At 42.6% G+C, this 23,973-nt stretch overlaps 1 protein-coding gene across 1 annotated transcript in view; it reads right to left on the bottom strand.

Annotated features, from left to right (window-relative positions):
• Positions 1 to 23,973, bottom strand: part of LOC141006757 (LHFPL tetraspan subfamily member 7 protein) — a 99,690-nt gene that overhangs the window by 64,979 nt on the left and 10,738 nt on the right. Inside the window, exon 2 of the mRNA XM_073478982.1 lies at positions 8,186 to 8,324. Coding sequence (XP_073335083.1) covers positions 8,186 to 8,324 — 139 coding nt within the window. The remainder of the gene's footprint in view (positions 1 to 8,185; positions 8,325 to 23,973) is intronic.

Raw genomic sequence — 23,973 nt, 5'->3', positions numbered from 1 at the left:
GTAATTACAGTAGACATCAGATTTGACCAGTGAGTGAGTTTAGCATACACAAACACACACAGAGGCTTTGATTCATAAGTAGACATTAGGACAAGTTTATTGGGGGTAACATTTGCAATGATGAGATATGCTGTAATAAAGCAGCACGCGTATTAATAAATGAATCAAACACGTTTGTAAATGCTTTGTCGAGTTGAGTTGAGTGCATGTGAAGTGGCTGCGCAAATGTTTTTCCAGTAAATATGAATCATTTCTGTGTAAATCTGCTCCTGCCCTGTTTAATTAATGAGATTTGTTAAACTGCAGAGCAAACCCGAGGAAAATGTTCAGATTGCTTCGTGTGTGTGTGTTTGTGTTTGTGTGTGAGCAAGAGGCGGTGGTGAGATGTGACCAATCACATTACTGTCAACAACAACAGCACAATGCAGCTCTGATTACACATCAAGCGACACACACATACACACGCAGACACTCCTGACTGACAAGACGCACATCTATGATTAATGTCTATTGTCAGCGCTCTCTGAGTCACAGGTGAAGGGGTTACAACGTCAGCATCGCACTGCAGCTAAACTGGGTCACATCCTATCCGCTGACACACACACACACATAAAACAGAGCGTGTGCTTGTGTGTAGAAGTTAAATAGACTTTTTCTGTCCTTGATTTCTTCGCGAGATCGGTGAGCAAGTTCAACCCTGTGCGCGAGAGCCTCGGAGCCAGCCGACTCATGATGAAACAGAATGAAATATCAGCGATTGACAGAAAACAAGCAAAAAAAGAGGTCCGGGGAGCTGATTGTGATAAAAACGTGCTCTACAGGAAACACTCTGTGAGAGCAGAGAAGTTAAAAGGATGAAAGCAGAAATTGGATGGAAGATGGAGGACTGACAGGTCAGAGAAAGGAGCGTGGGTTTGCTCTCAGACACACAGCATATTAAATGAGCAGAAAGCAGCCTGGAGGGCGGAGCAGAAATGAAAAGCTCCAAAACAACGGCTGGCCAGGAATCTTTGAGCAAGGCGCTTGACCTGGAGTTGCTCCCATCACACAGAAATATGGTAAACTGGACAGGAATGGCTACATTTTGTGCCCGGAGGCAGCTGGAAGGAGTTCAAAGATGGCAGGGATAATCAAACAATGTTCAGTGATGTTTGCTCTCTAAGAAAAGTTCTCTCACTTTTTTGAGGAAAACGATTCAGAATACTAATGTAGGCCCAATCGTCCTTCCTCTGATGAAAGAAAAACTCGCAGAGTGTAATTTAATTGTTGCAGGGACACATTCTGCTAATAGAGTGTGCTGCGCTAATCCAGCCTGATATGGAAGATGTATTCATCTGTATCGGAGACGTGATTGACAGCTGGCGGAGGTTCCATATGGGCTCCAGCGGCGACAGCAGCACTGAAATATCACAGCAGGTGCTTTGATCAAAGCAACTTCCTATTTTCATCACCATGCTTCGGAGGACATCTGCATAGCAGCTTTGCCCAAGGGAACGCTGACACAGCAGGCCGGGCTTCCTCAGCATCAGCACAATGAAACTGGATGTGAGGGTGTGCATGTACGTGAAGGAACACACACCGCCTCTCCTTTCCCAAGCAGCCAGGGTCGGGGTAAAAACACTGAAGGACTCTCTCTGATGGGGGGGCAGATACGAGAGTACAGTTTCAGGGGGTTGCACAGGGGGGATCTTCAAAGGGAAATATTCACCGGGTGCAGCCTGGGTTGGAAGGAGTTCAGCTGCAAATTAGAAACCTTTTTCAGGCAAAAGACGGTCCGCTGTGCGAATGATAACATTCCTTCACACAGAGTCGTTTTCATTCATTCTGCTGTGGCTGCAAAATTTGTTCATTCAGCGCCCGAGAGCAGCCAAAGTGCCACGGTTTTCATTTAAATTCAGGCTTGTGGCTGAAATACTGTGATATGTGCAGATATCAGAAGAATAATCTAACTAATGTTTTTGGTTGTTGTTTCCCCAATTGCCCATGACCAATTTAACCTGCCACTCCATAACATATCAAATGCTGATCTAAATCAGTGGTTGCCAACATGAGGTCAGGACCATACAAGGGTCACAAAATAAACCTGAGAGGTAGTAGGATAATTAATCAGCTGGAAATAATTTTGTAAAATAGTAAACTTACTAAAAGCAACATTATTCAACTATTTTACCTTAAAATACCAGCTTCAAAATGTGTTAAATAGTTATTTATATATATATATATGGTCAGTAACCCATGTCTCTCCGCTCCCTGCTCAAGCAGTAAAAGAAAAAAGAAATGTTCTGGTATCCCTGCCCACTTTATCCAATCATGACAGAGAACTGGATAAAGAGGCGGTCCTGCCTGCTCAAGGACCTCCCAGCAAGCAGGATCCTCCTGTTCTGGTACCAACACCAGCATTGGCAGAACATGGAAAGCTACCAATTCCAGCGCTCCCGATGACAGCTTGTACAACCAAACAGGCAAAGCGAGGAGAAACGCTTGAAGGAAAGAAAGAGGCAAAGAGATGTGCCTCGAAAAAAAAGGAAAGCGTGGTGATGTAGAGAGAAGGGAGGGGATAACAGATAGAAATCACTATGTGTTGATGTTTGCATCAGCTCACCAGGCTTTCTTCAAAGCACTACTGCCTACAATGGTTTTGAAGTTTCTCCAATTAACGTATTGTGTTTCAGCTTGGGAAACGCTTGATGTCTTGAGCTTAAAAGATTTCAAAAGGAGAGTGACATTTTGGAAAACCACAAGAACATTTTCATGCTGCAGCACATGTATTTCTTAAATTATAGGGTCCCTCATGTGGACAATTTGGGTTTATACGCTTTTAATATTTTAAAAAACCACCACCACAGTGCTAAATTCGGCACTCAGAGTGAAGCCTGATTCCAGTTGTGGTTCCCTATTTACTGCTGAGCGCCATTTCTCCGCTTTTATCTCTCTATGGAAGAACGAAAAACCACAAACAACACAAACATCTCTGACTGTACAGGTAAGAAAAAGAAAAAAAAACCCTTTGGTTCATATTTCTTTCAAGAGCAGAAAAACACAGCTTCAGGCGTATCGCTTTCAAGTCCTCAACCCAAGCAGCTCCCACAGAACCATTTTCAAGCATTTTTTTTTTAAACAGGAGTACTACTCACACGCAGTCAAATCAATAAAAGCAGAAAACAACAGGCAATCACTGCAGCAAATAAAAACCCCAGTACATTTTTATGTAAGCACATAATGTAAATTATCTCCATATGTTAAAATGGCTATAACCCTGCAGGAAAACAGCTGAGATTAAGCTCGTATGTGCAGCGAGTGCTTGTACACTCAGCCGAGTGTGACATGTCTTCAGCCCTGAACAGATAACTGCACTGCGAGAATCTGCCTGAGCACTGTACCACGACGAAACCCCAACGTAGTGTTCATCTGCTTCTTTCAGCGGGTGAGTAAAATTAACTGAAATTACAAGGGAGGTCAGCAAGAATGAAGCATTAAGTACATTTACTCAAAACCTTGCTGCAAGAACGTTAGCTTGAAATCAAAATAAAATGTTTGTTTTGTGTATTAAATTCGATTGAGTGTTGCTTCTGTGTATTTCTCAACCATGCAAAGTGTGTGAGTCTGTATGTGCATGTCTCCCTCTGTTCGCTCGCACCACACACACACCACCAGACCAAAGAGCCGTCCAATCCAATGGATCCTGACCACTAAGAAGAACAGCCTGATGAAATATGCATGACAGGAGAAAAAGCTCCCCGCCTTAGCGCACAGAAATGTTCTGCCTCCCTCTCTCTCAAGGCGTAAAACATTGATGGGCGGCAGTGCTCGGCGGTGCAGCAGCTGAACCGCTGGATGGAGCGCTGAGCTTCACCAGTGGTGGGTTAGCAAGTTCACATCTAATTCTGGACTTCACCCACGGGACCAAAGAGCCGGGCAGCTTTACCTCGAAAAAGGTTTTTCCTGGTTCAACCCTCCGCTGTGTGTGTGCAAGTGTGTGTTTATAGGGCAAGAGATGATGGAACAGTTGACATGTAAGGTCATTTCGTGCTTTACCTCTACAAGAGAACATACAAACAGCCCTGGGTTGTGCCTCCTACCTTCTAGCTGTGTAATAATACGGTACAGGAGATGTTACTGTAAATGGAAACAGCAGGCGCTTGCAGGTGTGCTGTATGACCACAGTTTAGAGGAGACAATGATTCAGCCTCTGGTGGATGCTGTCTTGCAGCTTGGTTATGAGTGTTATGAGGTCAAAAGGTTCAAGTACTGGAAAAATCCCACGCTTCTTCTGCAGTTATTGACAGTCACCATATTTGGACAAGGCGCTGTCATCTATACCTTTAACAGTCCCTTTTCACAGCAGACATTTTGGCTTGTCAACGCAGGAAAAGCAAAGGTGGAATTTATAACATTAATGACGGCTGCGTTCTGTTAATATGAACTTCCAGAGCGCTGCCACTGTGTGTGCTCGCTAACTGACATGACTTACTGTGACGCTTAATAGAACTGAGCCCTTGTTAATGTTATTGGTCACACCTGTGGTTTTCCTTCTTTGACAAGTCAAAATGTCTGCTGTGAAAAGGGTCTGTTAGGGCTGAATGGTGATAGTGGAGGTCAGATTTTGCAGGCTCAAATTGCCAGACCTTTCTCCAGCACAAACTGCTCTGGCTTGTTTATATTTCTTTCAACCAATCACAATCACCTTGGGCAGCACAAAGGCCAGAAGGCAGCGACAGTGAACCTGCAAAATAATGTCATGGGGGAACTTGCATGGGTCGAACGTTTGTATGTGGCGAGGTGAAGCCTGGCATTTAAATGCCTAAATCCCCTCAAAAGAAAAGGTTAGAGCTGGGAGCTTGTTTACATCCATATAGTTAGTAACCAGGTTAGAGTTTTCATCTCGTAGAGTGCAGATTTTCTTGTTGTTGCTGTACTTGTACAAACCTTACTTGAGTATCCAACTAACTTTAAAAGCTTAAAAGCTTGGAAGCTCCATCTAGTGACTTTTTCATTGTAAAATCTGAACTTCCACTTTTACTACAATGTGATTTTGACTGACAGACAAGTGTGATGTGGAAACATAAATTGAGAATGGACTTTTCAGTCACTTAGGAGTCCTTGTATCATTCATTCATTTGATATTCAATTGAGAATCAGAAATCAGAAAGTTAAAAAATGATTCGTGTCTGAATTTGTGTTTTTTCGCCAGTAAACACATCCTCCGAACAAGCCCAGAGACACTGCAGCTGCGACAGCCTATGTGGTCGGTGTGTTTACCGGCAAGAAAAACACATTAAGCCCCCGACAATCACTGAACATACAGTTAATAGCACGCTAGGTAGGTAATTCTTGTCTCTTTTATGGTCTTTTATAATTCCAGGGACACTGCAGTTGCCATTATAAAAATAACTTCCAGGTCACACAAATTGGAGAAAATAAATATCAAAATCAATTTTGGCTCATGGCCTGTTTCTTTAGTGCCCTATTAATGAAATAGAAATTAGATTTTTGAATTTATATCTGACAACCATTTTTCCTTTCCTCAATCCAACCTTGAAAATTGCAAATAAACTTTCAACAGAGTGAAACTGTGACCCTCTTGTACAAACTCTCATCGCCCATCAAAATAAACCTGTCCTCTCCTTCCCATTTGAAATGTAATCTCAACACTGCAAATTGAGGAAGAATCTCTCCAAACACTGCTTCAAAGTGATTTAAACCCTCACCTTTACTCTCGTCACATACCCTCTAATTACTGTATATTCTAACCTTATTTTGAGTTTAAACTTAATCCCGAGCCTCAAAAGAAATTTGATGAAATTCTCTTTTCAATTTTCTCCTCATGACATTCAGCCTTCATAAGTGGAGAATCACTCCCTCCCACACACACACACACACACACTTGCATCTACTTTGCCTGTCAGAGACGTTGTAGAAAACAGGGGGATCAAAACAGGCATCACTTCAATCGGCAAAGGGAAAGTTGACAAGCAGCATCTCGTCAGCAGTTCATTTCTTCCAATCTGCTAGAAAACACACACCCTCAAAAGCAACGCTGATAATATGCGGAGCACAAAGAAACCCATTGTTCTTAATCTACTTGTTTCAGTTTATCAGCTTTCTTTGGTAGCACACACACAAACACACATACTTGCAATGCTGGGAAAACAAACACTCTTCTGATCTGCCCTCCTCGGGGCTTTGTGGGCTCTCTGTGAAATTTCCGTCTATCAAGACAAGAGTCGACCTGGAAACGGAACAAAGGCCCGGCTTCTCACTTCTCGTTGTCATTTCGCAAAGTCTGTCGCCACGAAAGACACACAGCTCTATTGCACAGAATGGGATTACGCACACATTCATGAGCGGTTCAGCAGTTTGCCTCAGACTCCTTCTCATCTTCCCCAAGCAACATTGATCTGATCCTGGAGTCAGACAGAGAAGTATGAGAGTCTGGCTGTAAGCAATAAGGGCCACTTTAAACACACCATTAACCATGCCCTGTGAAAGTTCCAGATTCGTCAGTAAAGATTTAACCTGCCCAATGAATTCAGCCTCTAATTGCGCTGCGTTAAATGCCACATGCAGGGATTCAAATTAGCTACTCAATATTCTCAAGGATAGAGGGCACGTAATTGCTGCTGACGCTAAATAAATGAGAGAGGGGGAAAAAAATAACGATTAAGGGTTTGTGGATCAGTCAACCTGAAGAACAGAGTGGGCAGATGAAGTGACTTCAGACTTATTAACTCAAAATGGCATCAGAGGTGTTGGAAGAGCTTTGGCAAAGGCAGACAGTGGCAGAGATGTAGAGAGCTAAACGCTAACATCATTATGCTAATGAAAAATGACAATATTACCAGGCTGATGTCCCATATTGTGGAAAGTGAGATTACCATGTCTTGTTTTATTATAAAGCAGGTATCAAAACACTCAATCCAGGGAAACTGCGCCCTCAGGGCTCCGTAAGCTTGTGATGTCACAGCTACACAGTCACCACCCTCAGCAGGGCCGTGGTTACAAAAACACTGCCAGAGCTGATGTGGAAACACGGTGGGCGGGGCCTGCTCAGGCCCGTGACAGTAGACCAATCAGAGCCGACTGGGCTTTTCAGAATAGGGTGGTCTTAAAGAGACAGGCACTAGAATGGAGCGTTCAGACAGAGGGTGACAGTCTGAGAAAAATAAAGTGTTTTTTTTTACTTTGAAGCATGTAAACATTTTCTAGTTGACACCTAAAATAAAAGTATGAACCTGAAAATGAGCATAAAAGGTGGCTGCTATCTATGAGTGAGGACAAAAGGGACTGTTGGGCCTTGGTGGAGGTATGCAATCTACTAAAGTGCCATTCTAGTTTGTTAAAGAGGCTTTGTGTCCCTTTTTGCTAATGACAAAAATAGATGTGCACTACCGGTATATAATGTTACATTAGTTTATCTTAAAAAGTGCAAATATGCAGTAGGAGCACAATAAAGTGTTGGTTTTTACAGTATCACAGTGGTAAATGTAACATGTGTATGACAATAAGTTGCTATCTAAAGCACACAGGAACCGTATTCTCTCATATAACAACAGAAAACACGACTGCCATCAAAATGGTCGAATTCACAATGCAAGAGCGTGAAGGCCAGTACTGAGCGGTGACATGAGCCGTGCTGCATTATGGGCTTTTAAAGCGCAAGTGCTGACAAGTCTGCGCTCTGTTTACGAGACTGCTTCTCTGTTTGAATGAAAGCAGCAGCCTGATAAGTCACATGGAGCCCTGAACCAATGACCTGTGTTAAGGAGGCATAATTGTCTTTTTACAGCAAGCTCTAAATCTATCCTCGCCTTCCCTTCACCGATTCACCCCTACAGGTACCGTGCAGACTCTGGTTGCCTAGCAGCAGCTGTCCTCGAGTTGTTTCTTTTGTCTTTTCTTGTTTTTGTGACTGATCGGCAACAAAGTCAGCTCCTTTTTTTTTTTTTTTTTTACAGTTCTGGTTATAGGCAGCACTATCAGTGCTTGGTGCAGAGTGGCTCTAATGGCGAAAGACTCCTGAAAAGTGAAGGATGTCTTCTACTTGAGAGGTACAGGGAGAATGCAAGATGGCAAAATTTTGAATTTTACACAGATGGAGGACAAATTCAAAGATGTCCTCCATCTCTGTCTGGATCTAGCATGAGTGTGCTGCTATTTCAAGGTTTGTATTCACATCTGTACTCACCTGCAGCCATCTGCATGTATCCAGCCAGGGTGCAGATCCTCCTCTCACATCCTCCGCTGGGCAGGAAGATGGTGATGATGGCCAACAGGGAGCTGACGGCCAGAAGAGCACAGCCTCCTGAGCAGAGCACCGCACTGGTCTGAGGAAGACAAACACAATTAAATTTTAACTCCATTTAGTTACTGAAAGTGGAACCAACACCGCTCTCATTGACACTCTTTCAGATGCATTTACGACAGGGAGGAAGTTCTTAGTCTGTGGAAGCCACAATGAGATTTCACATTAGGACGACCATCTCAGAAAATATAATGGTTAAACAGTATCCCAGTATACGGTATTACACAGTTATTGTTATTATCCGTTACAATAACCCTTAAAAGAATGAAAACAGAAGGTTCGCGCATCAATGACTAATTAACGTGAGCTCGTTTGCATGTGTGTGCATGCTATGTGTCAATCTGCCAGAGTGCAAAGTGGCGGTGAAAATGTGGTATGAAATTTCATTGATTTGGGAATTTGTCAAATAAGAAAGCAGAATGGGTTTGATAAGCACTGACAGAGCGCTCTGAAGAAAGTGCAGCGTGAACAGGCTGACAGGTTTTCAACAAAAACCTCCAATTTCATACCACCGTATACCTTAAAGCGGCTATACTGCTGCAACCCCAGTAGCCACAAACCAATGTGTCATGTTTACCTTCCTGTCAATGAACAAAGATTAATTTCTACATTTGAAAACCCTCCGAAGAGCCAGAAGCCTGTGTTTTGGTCAAGTCAGATTGTGTAATCTCACAGTCAATCCTCCTAACAGGTTAATGGCTCTCTCAGCTGGAAAACAGTACCGCCTGGCCAAACAACAGGGCTCTGTCCCTATTCATTACATCTTAGCTTAATCACACACACGCTGCCAGCAAGAGGAGCAAAACAGAGGGAAGAAGCACTGTTACACACACACACACACATACGACAGATCCATTCACAACTTTTCCGCTGAGCTACGACTGTATGAATGTATTCAAGCAGCCAGCATTTGATTCTCCAGTTGTGAGGAAGTGAGGTTATCTGTACCTGTACGTCAGCCCTTTCATGCTGATCAATGTGCTAAACTGTCCTCTCGCTCTGCTCTAGACTCCTGGGAAAGTGAGCATTCCTGTACGAGTGGCAGCTAAGTTTAAAGCCCAACAGTACGTTAGCCCTGAGGGAGAGCGTATGTGTATGTGTGAGAGTGTTTCCCACAATCTGGGCCTGTTTGATCTGCATAACCTCTCAAACTGACTCTCCGGCTTCAATAAAGCTGCCACACATCCTGCCCGACACATTTAGCAGTCAAGGAGTTGGACAAGAACGGAACACTAACGCAGTCGGAAAACAGCTCAGCGATTAGCATGCAGGCAGGCGGGAAAGAAATGTCTAACATGCACAGGGGAATTACAGCCCTAAAACATGTGTCATTATGCATGTCCCTGATGTGACTGACGTGAATGGAGGGAGGATGAAAGCAGAGTGACTTCCATGCCTGACAGAAGATTTAATTAGCTTGTTCTGGGTGTTTGGCAGAAAGGCAGAGAGGAGAGCTGGGAAATATTTAAGTGCTGTGATGTCGGTGGCAATGATGATGATTATTCTTTTGACCTTTATTTTTCGAGGTTTGTTGAGCGCGTGTGTTCTTCCTCACAAATGCCTCACATACATCAAGCCTCACATTCACTTCTGGGTTACTGATCAGCTCCTTAAAAACCGGTGGGAGCTGCTGTAAGTGCCTTGCACAAGGGCACCTCGACCACTGCAATGGAGCAAAGGATGAGCACGCGCAGAATAAGAGCAGAGTGATTTTATTGCAAATCATTTTGAGAAAGATTGCAGTTTTAATTTGATCTAATTTACGATTCAAGTGTCATCATTACTCAGATCATTTCTCAGTCCTCCAGCAGTACAGTGTCTGCCGACGTTTTGTCACTCTGTGATGGCTGCTGGGATATTAACTAATTGAAGCTTCAGTATTAGCCAGCACACAGCAGACAGAGAAATTCTGAAGTTGAAATTTTGCACAAATATTGATGGACCCCAGAGGATGAATCCTGCTGAGCCAGGTCACAATTTTAACAAGAATACTTTCATGACAAAAAACCTCATAACATTACAAAAAGGCTGTGTTGTACTTTGTGCTTACTAAACTAAATAGTAATGTTATAGTGATAATGGTAATAGTGTTAGCATGCTTACACACTAAATGTTACATGGTGAACATACATGCTATATATCAGCACATCATAGCAGAAATGTTTGCATGCTGATGTTAGCATTTAGTTCGTAGCGAGTGCAGAATTTACAAGCTGTAACACCGGGCTTCCCGTATACATATTCTTCATGTATGTCTGGAACCTTTCAACTTATTTAGAGTTAGTATTAGTATTAGTATTTTTGCCTTTTCATGGCTTAATTGGACAGGACAGCTGTCAAGTGACAGGAAACGGATGAGAGAGAGGTGGAATGACATGCAGCAAGGGCTGCAGGTCTGATCAGGTCAGGTCTAAGAATAGAGTGTGTCATACGCCTCACAGATCGCAAAGCCCTTTGAGACAAGTTTGTCTTTTAGGTTTATGTTAGTAAAATCCTTAAAACTTGATATGAAAGTAGGAGGAAGAGGAAAAATAGACAGCAAGAAGACATGTAACTTGCATTTCATTTTGTGATCTATATTCTTGTTCTTAGCTGGTCAAAAACAGACAACACGACATTACATTAAAGTAAAGAAAATGTTCTAGTAATCAAATACGTTCACAGACGTTTCTAATTTTATTTTTTGATTTTTACAATACCACCATTCAACGATCAAAAGGAGAGAAATGTATATCATCATAATCACAAAGAAGAGATAACAAGTTCTCCATTTCAATTGAAAAATGCAGTTTTGTATACAGACAAACCCACTGACATGTATACACAGCTACATACACTTGGAAGGTAGGCCTATGTCCACACTTACATTCTCACCTTTGTCTGAAAGAAACAAATTCAGATGTTGTCTCTGTAAGTACAACAAGTAAGATACAGCTATACAAAATAACTCCCTAACATTGAGATTGAAGATATTTAGCAACACAAAAGCAACCACGACTTATTGTTCCTTCTAACTTACAACTGTCAACACAATAAATACACATATCATAACCTTTTGATGTGATATGATGAACACGTTAGCAAACAGTTGCATATCCTGTCCCAGTTTTCACCACAATTAAAATAATAATTATACAGACATAATAGACATTCATCACTCGTTGTTACCAGACCCAATAAACAAAAATAATGCACCACGCATCTGAATTCAACACTGATTTATCTGTGTCGATCAATCATTGTGTCATTGTCAGCGCTGAGGCTAGCCTGTGAGTCATAGTCAAGCGTCATAGTCTATGATGATTGGGACTCTTTCTCTTCAAAAATGATGCGTTTATGGCATCAATGGTGTTGAAACGCTAGCTCAGTAGCTGTGCTTAGTGCTGAAATAATCGCCCCGTCAGCTACGTAGCAACATTAGCATTCATTTGGAGTCGTGTGTGGCCACGTGACAAATGTGAGTCTAAAATTCACTCACTTTTAGCTCAGCGTCGGTCCTCACCGATTCCTGAGAGAAAAACTCAGCTCTTTTGCCGTGAGCTTAAATTCTGCACTATGTTCACTCCCTACTTGCTAACTTTGTGTAATTGCTGTTAGGTGCTAAAAAGGTAGCGTACAGTGAGTTTTTAGAGCTTTTTTGACTGACGACGAATGTCTGTTGCGACCAGAACAGTGCTTTGAGAGGTGCTCAAGACGCTTAAGGCTCCACAAAGGTAATAAGAACTTAAAGGGGCAATATGAAACGTGCAAGAAACCATCAATATAATGTGAAGAAATTGCAGTTTTGACATTATGATTTCTATGTATTGTGTTCTGGAGATACCTACTGTAGCTAGCATGCTAACCAGCTAGCCCCAGTCCACCTGTCCAAAGCTCCTGTAATTGCAGTGTAAACACTAACACGCCCCTTGTCCCCGTGCTCCGAGTCTGAATGCTAGCTGTACGGCTAACTGAGCTAACAACAGCTACAGTTAGCGGTTACTCTGGTGAAATGCTGCCCCCTATTTGTTTTGCGTATGAATTTGACAAGTGGTCAGTTCTTACATATTGCACCATTAAACATGACTGTCGTGATTACCGTTGGTGTAAAAACACTGATTATAGCCGCTTTAATACAACATAACAGGGAACATAACAAGTAAAAACAGAAACATGTTGCCAGTGAGAGCCCTTATCTCTGGTAGTCCTGCCACAGCTCCTTGTTTTTCTTGTTTTAAACCTGGCGACTACTAGAGGACAGAGAGAACGCAGCAGCACACTTGAAGATACAGAGAAGTCATTAACTTCAGTGGTCTTTGTTCTCCTTCCTCTCTCGCTGGAATGATATTCATGTATGCAGAGGAATGTCTCGTCGTCTCTCTGCTGCTTGATCTTGGCGTGCCTCGTGGGCTCCTGGTGTGCAGCCTACCTCCCACCCTGCTGTTCTCAATTCAGTATGACACATTAAAGGTACATCACGTCTCATACGGGGGAGTGGAGCTTGAGAGGGGGAGGATGTGCCATGTTCAGGTACATAAGGTACACTCTCACCAAACAATAAAAGACGCGTTAGGAGTAGTCAGCTGGATCAAGTCCGAGGATGATGATTAGCATAAAAATGAATTAAAATTACTAACTGTGAATGGCTGTAAATCTAAATATTTCCATATGTAAGCTGTAAATCCAGCAGCTTTCTCTTGCATTCTGTCCATTTTTCCAGTCGCTTCATTATCTGCGAGCACTAATAGATTTATACACATGACATTTTCTGTGTGCCATTTAAACACAGCCCAAGAGACTAACAAAGGCTATCAGAGCGCTACAACAGCTATTTTCACAGAAACCCACCAACATTTCAATTTATGGTGCCCCAATTAATCAACTCCCCACACTGCTGTCTGTGTGTGTGTTCTGATGAAACAAACTCAGAATCATTACCATTTTTACTTACAGACAATACAGAAACATTTTCCGAAGCCCTTTTTCCTCAATTGTACTTGCGGTGCTCTGAGCACGAGTTAATTTAGTAGAAAATGAGCTGCAAACAGCACTGGTAGTCTCAGTGATGCTTCCTAAATAGATCGTAATTTTGTGTTAATAACTGGTCGGAATAACAGCTGGAGCTGGAGAGGACGCAGCGGGATGAAAGAGTGGAAAATGGAAAACTGTGGAGGAAAATTGGCAGAAGACAGAGTGAGTCTTAATCTCTCTGTCTTTACTGGAATCTGAAAACATTTGACGGTAATCACTTCAGGATACTGTGACTTATGCTAATACAGTAAACTGTAACTAAAAAAGGCTACATATTTGACGCCAGTGGAGAAAATCACCAGACTAAATTCTGAGACTTGTTGTGTTAGGAGAAACTTTACAAACATGGTGAGATGCTGTCTGCAACACAGTCTTAACTATTTGGGCCTACTTGTTAATTCGGCAAATGTTATACATGAAGATATTTCTTTCTTTGTGTAAAAACACGCGTTGGTTTGTTCCAGTGATGTAGGTGTATATTTGCATGTGGAGCAGAGAGGTGAGATCCAATCACGGGAGGCCGCGCGAGACGCATGTCGTGACGAATTTGTAGCCAGGTGTCAACTGACGGGCTTAAAGCTGTCCACTTGTGATCTGACCACTCAGAACAGATGGTAAAACCAAATGTCGAGACACAACTTTTACATTATGGTCATGATTAATACAAGAAATACCTGACAGATTCGACCCACAAGCACCATTTAATCCCACTACACCAGTAACCGGCCTGGGGCAGCTGTTAATGTATCTACACAAGTGTTACAATGCTGATAAAACCACAGGCTAGAGCCTCTGATACACATGTAAGACTACCTGGCTCCGTCATAAAGAAACTTTATTGGTTTCCCACAATAAATGGTCCAAATCCTGAGCCTGTCAGAGACCAATAACTGATACAAAAAAAAAACCCATCCAGCTGCTTTGACTAATAAAGGGACAGTCTGAAGGGGACTCTTTGATTTCCAATTACATTAAGGAAGTCAGGGATTACACTGTACGGGCCAATGAAATTTCATTGTCTGCTCAATTGGGAGTTACAAGATGGAGATGGGCAAGGCATGTCTCATTAAACGCACTTCGCCTCTCCATGCCTGGACTGCCTGGCTAAATGTTTCAGATCGGCTGTGGAAAATGGTGAACTTGTGCTCTTCAGCGGTGCCAGCTATACAGGAGACAGTTAATGCTCAGCGTCGGCCCTTGACAGAAATAACCCCAGCACTTTACAATCCAATGCCTCTTCTTTTATGGAGGACAAGAGGTGAAGCGAGAGCACTGCAGATCCGGCGATAAGCAGACGTGACGAGTTTGCCGTATTGCTCGACGGCTCTCTCTCTGTCCGTGCATTGTTAGTGTGTATAGGTATGCCATCCGCACACGACTGCTGTCTCATCCTCTGTGAGCCGGCCTCGGCCCTCCCATCACTAATCAGCATTCAGTAGCGCGAGGGCCCGGCGGTCACACTAAAGCATCAGCCCTGACATGTTCTGCCTCTAGAAGCCCATTAGCGCGGTAACACAGCTTCCCAGAACATCTCTGAGCCACCAGAGGTGTTTCTGCTCCCTCCGCCTCACACGAGGAATCACAGATTTTTCATGTCTGGTCCACTTTCTGTTAACCGCTGCCCTTCCCCTCTACTTTTTCTCTCTTTGCCTGGCGTGTGACTTCATCATCTTTTCAGAGAGACCCTAATAATCCTGCCAGAAAACACCCCCCACCTCTAAATTAATGTCCTGAATAATACATCCGTCTTCCTCATTGATCGTCACTGGGAGGAGAGTGGGAGAGGCAGTGTATGGAGTATGGTTAAGTGTGTGTATGTGTGTGTGACGGTCCACTGAATGGCTGACGAAGCTGTGTGCACACACAGTGAATACGAGATGGAGAGGAGATGAGGGAGAGAGGGGAGCGGAGATTAATCACCTGACAAGTGGATGGAGTGTCCATTTGTGCTTCGGGGACAGGCTGCAGATAGGATGTGACATTCAGGAGCACTTAGGAGGACATGGGAGCGTTCGGTGTTCCCACTCCAACACACACACACTCACACAGGGACGCACATACAGAGTTAATGTCAGCATACAAACACATATATGTTCAGAGGGGGATTCATATTACACCCGACTGTGAGGAAATAAGGATTGTGACACAGTATGATGCTAAGATTCATTATCAGGCACACACACAGAAAACACTTCCAAAACTACGGAGTGCACCTTTAAAAATAACTGTTTTGTTTCTGGGAATACCACAGTAAACTTTAACTGAACCCAAACTTTAAACTCTAAAAGTCTCTCTCACTATATCATAGACATCTACCTGTACTGTGATTAAAAATGTGGAGCTCCGGGTGACACTTTGGCCACACTCATTAAAATAATGATGTGCGCTGACGTTGTCACAGTTACCTGGTGTTTTGAGATGGAGACACTGGGTGTGGACTGGCAGTGGCAGACAGTCCTGAGGGAGTTATTAGCAGAGGGAGAAGTTTCATTTATCTGTTGTGTTTTAATTGGGTCTTACTCCAACACGACAATGTTGATTTGCTGTTGAAACTGTAGAATCATTTATTATAAGACCAGTTTGATGTGCACATCAGCACGGGGGCGTTATTTTTGCCGATATTTTAATCCCAGAATTTTTTACTCCCTAACATCAGTATCGCCATCAGCCCCCAAAAAACGAGTATCAGTCGGGCTCTAAAAGAGAGTCATCAAAGTAAAGGAAAGGCCTTCAACTGTAGGATACTAGTCATGGATTACAGAGCTGGCAAGAATGACTCATTAATATTTATTCTGTCTTGCTGGCATGATCACATGTCAGCCGGTTGAGGAATAATAAATAATTGAATGAAGAATGAAAGACAAATAAAACATGGATAAAGGGCTTTGTGTGGTATCAGAGGGGTTTGTATGGGTGTGCCTTCGGCTAATCAAGTGAGAACATTACAGAACACAAGTGCATTACGCTATCGACCTGCTCTGGTTATTCTTTGAGATGCTGTGTATCCTGGTGGTGGTTTACAAGAAAGACACTCGTCACACATACTGTGACTGTCTTCACGATGTTTCACAGGCCGACTAACAGCAGAAGCAACACGTCTTTTCTAAAAGATGTTTTGTCGCAATATTTTGAAATCCCACTGCCGACTTCAGCTCCATGTCCTCTGACATTTCATCAGCTTGTTGCCCCATTGTGTTGTCTGCCACAGACATATTTTAGGGTTAATTGCACATTCTTACATGGCATCATCAAAAAGAAAGGAAAATAAAATAACTCCTCTTTGTTTCTCTGTTCACACTAGGGCTTCGAATCTGACAGGCCTCTTAGACAATACCATCAGCTTCTTTCTCACTGGGAGTCAGACGTTCAGCATTTGTCTGCTAGCAAGCCAAACTGTATACTTGCAAACTGAACTTGATGTTTACTAGAATCTTTCCAGCTCCGCTGCAACTTTACAAAGATTTGAGTCGGACAGAGAAACTCCGACTGTGACTTCCTTAAATTATGTAATAGTGTGGCACATACCGTAAGGTCAAGTGCCAGCTTTAATGTCATTATGTAGTGGGAAATGTTAGGGTTTTTCATCAAAGTAATGACATTTACATGAATAATTTAAAAATGTAATACGTAAATTATTAAAAGCTTACGCTCGGAGGGATGGAACATTTGCATTTCAGCACATTTTCATAACCAATGTCTGAAAAAATCAACTTTATGCATTCATTTCACCATATGGGCTGACACTGTTTTCTTTTGGCCTCATGTTTGTCTTGTCAAATGTCACAAAAAGTACATACTCTACTGAAATATTTTTGCTGCTGTATTGATAAAAAATACCCAAAAGCTTCCGTTCTTTTTGGGACATTTATAATGTTTGGTACCACTACTCCTTTAGAGTATCAGTGTTAATATTAATGTTAATATTTTGTCTAATAAGAGCCAAGAAACACAGAAACAGCAGAAAGCCCCTCACTGTCATGAGACATCCAGTGTTTTCTTACAGGGACCCACACAGGACGCTCCCTGCTGTGGAGCAAAGCTTTAATGTGGTGTTGAGTCTTCGGTATCATGTTCAATCAAAACACAGTGGGAATCTACTACAGCCAGTGTTGCTTTCACACACGCACACACACACACACACACACACACACACACACACACACTGGCAGTTGAATGAACAGCCACATATGAGCCCATGCAGGAAACACCCCTGAAACACATTAGAGACGGGAGAACACACACACCTTTATACTACAGTACTACACTGTACTTTGCAGGGCATGTACAGCAGGGATGTTTGATTTGGATCACAGTTCAAGGCAGGAAGTTGGTTTTCAAATCACCAGAGACTGCAGCAGTGACACCACAAACCTGTCATTTCTGGCCTTACTCCAACTCCAAGTGTGTTTGTATCTGAAACAGAAAGCCCTCTCTGAGCGAACAAACAATCTTCAAGGCCTTTCTCTTCTCGCCCTAAAGCCAAGACTGGATTACCAACCAATGCCAGGGCCCCCTAAAAGCCATGAAGTACAACATCAGCCAAAATGGGTCTCCTCACAGACATTGGGCTGTAAACACAAAACATCCACAGGCAAACAGTCTTAAAAATAGAAGTTGTATCAGCTCTAACTTAAGGACTTCTATGTTTCTTCTTGTCCGAGAGTAAATCATAAAGTATTTAAAACACTAGGAGAAGTTAGGGGTAATCCAGAGGACATCCAAATGACTAAACCCTGCTCACAATCAGTCAGCTTCTGCAGGTAATGCACCTCGTCGTGACAGTAAAATAGAATAATGCAACAATAATATGGCTGCTGCAGCGAGGTCACGGCCTCTGTACACAGGGCACACGCTCTACCAGCTGAGCTACTAGTGTGTCCCACATAGCATATACTTGATGGCAGCGAGTTAATGTTGGTTTTGCAACTCTTCATTATCGCGGCTCTGGAAAAATGCAGTTTGTCGCTCCGATGAACTTGGAATATCTCAGACGTCTGTGAGGATTAATCATCAGACCAAAATGCCAACCTACTGGACAAGCCATTATTTCATTTTGTGACACAGTGAATCAAATATCTGATATGTTTAAAATAAAATCTATTTTTTCTAACTTAACTAAAACAGTTTGTCAGACGTAATGTAGGTGCTAACTATGACACCATTCACACATTACAAGACACTGTACCATAAAAATTATTTTGATATGTTATTTTATGGTGAAAAAGTTACATAATGTTCCTTTAAGTTTAATTTAGTTTTAATTTCCTTTTACATTCACTCACACAGACTGATCGCCTGAACACGAACTGCTGTAGACACAAGGAGTATTATATTGTATTGACATGGTCCAAATCCCTAATTAAACCTGTGTTTAATCATACTGCTTCAAGGTACTTGACACTTTTCGGAGTATCAGGGGGGCTACTGAACCTGCCACTTATAGTGGAAGTCAATCGGGGCAAAACAACAGACACCCCAGCCGTGCCCACGGTGCTCCAGTTGTAGCTGGCCTGCTTCCAGTTCATCCGGAGCTGCAGGCAGCTGCCTCCCTGGCCAGGCCACTCCCTGCCACCTGCTGCAACACCTGGAGACCAAAGGGACTTAACTTCTGGGGCTCGGGGTTGATGAATCAACCAAAATTATTGTTGATCAATGAGCCAAAGCTGCACTGTGACCTGTCACTGTGAACTATTCACTCACTGTGTTCACACTGACAGCAGCCAGAGAAATGTCTCCTACATAAACAGTCATATTCCAGTCAGTCTGAATGATGACAGATCATGAGCCTGCATGTATTGCATAACTGTAATTATCTATAGCTGCATGTTTCTTAACAGCCAGGTAATAATATGGTTTTTAGTTCTTATCCTTTGGTGATTTTTCAACAGCTTTTTAACCGATTCAACTTTCACAGTGCTGCAATTTCCCCAGCGGACTCATTAAAGTTTGTTTTATACCTTCTCAGCTTTTAACTAAATGAACTGCGCTGCCAGTAATAATGATACAGCGGTCAGAAGGACACGCGGAAACATTATATGAGACGAGCTGCTTGTCGGTGACGTCACAGGTTCAAGAGTTTAAAATCTGCAGCCTAAACGTTTCCACACTGACAAGAGTGAAAACGAGAGCAAAGATTTCTCCAGAGAGGATTTACCTGAGCTTTTTCTGTACCGTAAAGCCATTATGTTCTATCATGTTCTTCATTTTCAAAATGACTTTTAGACAAAAAAGATTTATTTCAGTCTATGAATAGAAGTTGTGTGAATATAAACTGCCTCGGGTACCTGCCAACCTGCCAAAAAACTTCAGTGAGGCTCCGGTCCCAGAACTGCTGGAGAAACACACAAACTGCAGTTCCAGTTTCACATCAGCGCTGCTGCAGGAAGAGGAAATAGATGCACGCTGGTATTATCCCAGAGGAGAATCATCTTTATGAAACCCTCAGGTGGAGCAGCACAGACAGTGACTCATGTGTAAGAGACTGTTATGGAGGGCTATAGGGCGCAGAGAGAGGTTTCTATTTTAGTCACATTGTTCGGAGAAAATACCTCCTTTTCAAAACTCCATGAAGCACAGCAGCCCCGTTGATTCACATCTAACAAACGGGGACAATCCAAAACTTTATCAGACGGGCTCATACAATCGGTTCCCATTACGGATTAATCAGGAATTGCGAGACAAGTGATCAAGTGTCCATCTGGCAGCGCTGAGCACCACCTGCCCACACACGCACACAAACACATTGCAGCTCTACATGACTGATTTCCCTCTGTTTTCCCACAGTGCACAGTTCAGAGCAGGCAGATCACATAGCCTACGTCCTCATCATTATACCTCCTCCTGCCTCCATGTGCCCCCAAACTACAGCATCAGATCGGAGTCATCACACACCCCGCAGGAGGGGAGCAAAGCATCCAAACTGCAAGCAGCAGCAACACTCCTGCTTCTCTTCTCTTCATCGCTCTCAATTAAATTCCCTGTAAAGGATGGAGGGGGTGTACAGGTTGTTGTGCAGGCAGAAACTTCTTAATAGCGCCTCTGCTCTCTCCTCGTTCATAATAGATCACAAAAGCCGATCGGATCAGATAGGAGGATCAAATAGCTAGTCTGAAATGTATGGGATCCCTCAAAGCCTGCTTTAATGATGACATCCTCAGAGTCAGGCCAGAGGTTTCTATTCCACTCCTATAATAAGCTGGTGGTGGTGGTGGTGGGGGCTGATGGGTAGTCAAAAGAGAGCGACCCCAGGCAAAGTTTCCCCTTTCTCTTCTCCCTCAATAGATGCTGTAATTGAATTATAGCCGACTAATACTTTTGTGTCCTCCTCCTCCCCCTCCCCCCACTGGAATTTGTCTTGTTTTGTCTCTTGGCTTTGAAAGCCAGATGCTAATAAGAAATGGATGTTAAAATTTGGAGCGGAGAGCCGACTGAATTAAGAGGGTTTGATCACGAATATGAACGTATGTTTGGCATCCCAACAAACAGCGGAGCGTAATTGGTGCACAAAAAAGGCCCAATTCAGAAATTAGGGTTGATCTTTTTTACATCAAAAAGCAGAGCACTGCAGGAGGAGAGGGAGCGCAGGGGAGAGTAGGAGATGAGAGGATGGAAGGGTGGGAGAGAAATGTGGAGAAGAGTGTGGAGAGAAAAGGGAGGAGCACTTTGCCTTTTCAAAGTGCAAAAGAAATACTGTACTCTCTCTCACGTTGGCTTAATAACACTCCAGCCCACATACTGTACGGCTCCATCTGTAGAGGTCCTGTCAAGCAAGTAGCTGTTTGTCCTTGCTGAAGCTCACTTAGTCCCGTTTGTAAGCAAATAAAATGACTCTTAATCATGAAAAGCACCAACCCACCTACTCAAAGTGTCAGAACTGAGATGAAAAGTAGAATTATTTGAAAAGCATACGAAAACTGTCACTTTTACACTCTTAACGGTAGAAGTGAATGCAGCATTTGTACAGAATTAGGTTCTCTGTCAAAGCACTACTCGTACGTTATTTGTAGGTGGATAACTGCGATCTTCTGGATTTTTCCGTTCTCTGAAGCTGTCTGAAAATGTATCTGCAACTCTAAATAATATGTCCTAAAGCCCAACCCTGCAAAAGTGCATTCTTGTTGAGAGTTAGCTGAAATTTTGACCAGGGCATTTCAGGGTAAACCCCACGTAAGAGCTCATTTTCAGATATGAATTCAGCCCGTCCTTATCAAAAAAAAATTACCATATAGGTCAACTGTGAAAGCAGCTTATTACGACTCATGGCGATGTTTCTTGTTCGGCGACGACCTCTAATTATTACGGCAGCTGGTGAAGAATTGTAAAAAGCGAGGAAGTCCAAATAGGGATCCAAGCAGCATCTTAGCAAAGTATAGCATAATGACTGGAAACAGGTAATCTGGCTCACTCCAAAGATAACAAAATCTGCCTCCCAGCGCCTCGAAAGCTTGCTAATTAACATGTTACATCACGTTCAAATATTAAATTAAATATCTGTTTCCATTAGATTACCTTTAAAAAGAGCCAGGCTTTGTGCTAAGCTAGGCTAATGAACCGCTCGCGTTGACGTTACAGCTGATTTGCTTTCTTTCTGGGAGTCTCATGAGACACACCACTGGCCAGGTTAACTCTCGACACATGTTACCTTTATTTCAAAGTTTTTAAAGATAACTTCTTCCCAGATGAACAAATCAACTCTAACTGCAAATTAAGATTTCCTGGCTCATTTTAGCCTGCTAACATTTTAACCTGGATTAGTTAAACCATATCTGAGCATCACTGCTCTCAGGTGCACTATTTTTAAATCTATTTTTACATGCATGCAGAAAATGTACCAAAAAAAAAGACACTTTATTACATTACGGAGATGTCGAGATCAACAAACTGTATCACCATGTGTCGTTTTCAAAGACAAAAATGAGTTGAAGATTCAGAAAATGAATCTTAAAGGAAGCTCAAATGAGTCGATGACTGAATTTTAGAAGGGGGCATCTTCTAAGCAGAAAGCTACTTTCTACGATCCAGTTTGATCTGGCTGAGAAATCCCAGATGACAGAAAAAAAAGGGAAAATTTAGTTTTTCAGTATTTTGATGTAATATTTATAACTCTTATATATTCGCATATTGGCATTTGATTAATGGTACAGACCTTCCCCTGGTTTAAAAAGGCAGCTATATAGGGCTAAATTCTAACAGATGGAGAACTAGGAGTGTGTCACGTGCCCCAGCCTCCTCCACCTGTAATAGAGAAGTTTAAGAGAGTGTGTGGGCTCCTGTCCTTCATCTCTCGCACACTCACACACCCTCAAAAAACTCACCCAGCCCAGCTTGCTCTTGCATTTATGCATGATCTGCACTACCGCTGGTCCCAAGTGCACATTTCATAATTCATACATACTGTACTGTAGCAACTGGAAATGCTACTATATCTGCCTCCACCACTCACTCTGCTTCATTTCATCAGCAAGTCAGACTGCTGCTCCATGCCACGCTCAGATTACAGCTTCCTCACACCCTAAAATGAACATATGGCTGCAGGGTGCCATTTAGAAAAGTTCCAAATTCACATCTTAGTTTGAGAGTCAAACCAGTAACCTCACCTCTCTGGTTTTGTCTCTGGTGTGTTCTTTTTCCCACGAATCAAGAAGAAAGTAGATCGCCACTTGAGGGGTTAATAAGTGTGTTACCAGGTCTGGATCACAGTTGCATCAGTCTGATAAAGCATCAACCTCATGGCAGGGAGAGCATCTCGTGCATGTTAAGGAGCCTGGCCTATCGGGTCTCGGGAAGAGAGTGATGTAACCGGACAACAACATGCTGCTGAGCTGCTTCATCTTAAATGATGGCAGTTTATCATTACACAGTGGGTCCCTAATTAGGCTCAGTTCTGTAAATGGCTGTCGCATGCTGGGCCAACACTGATATATGATAAGTGAGGGCAGCTTGTGCTTTCTTCTTAAAGCACAAAGTAAATGAGTTGTTCCTGTTTTAGAGTGGGTGCATAACAGAGTTTCAAAGGAATAATGGTCAGCAAGGAGCTGCTGTTCTTATTAAAGTCATTACTTACCGACCCACTAATGGGAGTAAACACAAAATGCAGGAAACTTATTCTCCTGGCCTTGGAGGGGGTGCATTACATTTATAAGCACAAGCAGTCTTAAAATGGAAAATTTTAATCTGAGATGTTACTGATGCACAAATGTATCATAAGTCTGCCGTTGCCCATGTCCTGCTGGGTGCTCCCATATTCATCTTCTCCTTTCATTCGGCTCTCTCTGTGGAGATGCACATTAGCACAGCAGCGCCAAACTCTTCACTGTAACAGAGCGGGAAATGAACTTTTTATTGAGGAATATTTTTATCTCCTAAGCTGTTTTTTGTGAGTAAGAAAGGGTTGGAACGACTACAGCAAAAAAACATAGATGATAATAATCCATGCTGTTGTCCATTTATACAACTAAACTACACATCTGTGGCATATTGTTCTGTGAAGTTGAAGATCAGGGCCATAAACTGATAAAAAAAAACAAAAAAACAATGTGACTCAAAGGTCAAATGTGTGGGATTCAGGGGGATCTATTAGCACAAATGGAATACAATGTTCATAATTATGTTTTCATGAGTTTATAATCACCTGAAATTAACAATTGTAGTGTTTTCATTAC

Source organism: Pagrus major, chromosome 13 (genome assembly GCF_040436345.1).
Source record: "Pagrus major chromosome 13, Pma_NU_1.0".
Lineage (NCBI taxonomy): Eukaryota > Metazoa > Chordata > Actinopteri > Spariformes > Sparidae > Pagrus > Pagrus major.
This window is presented reverse-complemented; position numbering and strand designations above follow the sequence as displayed.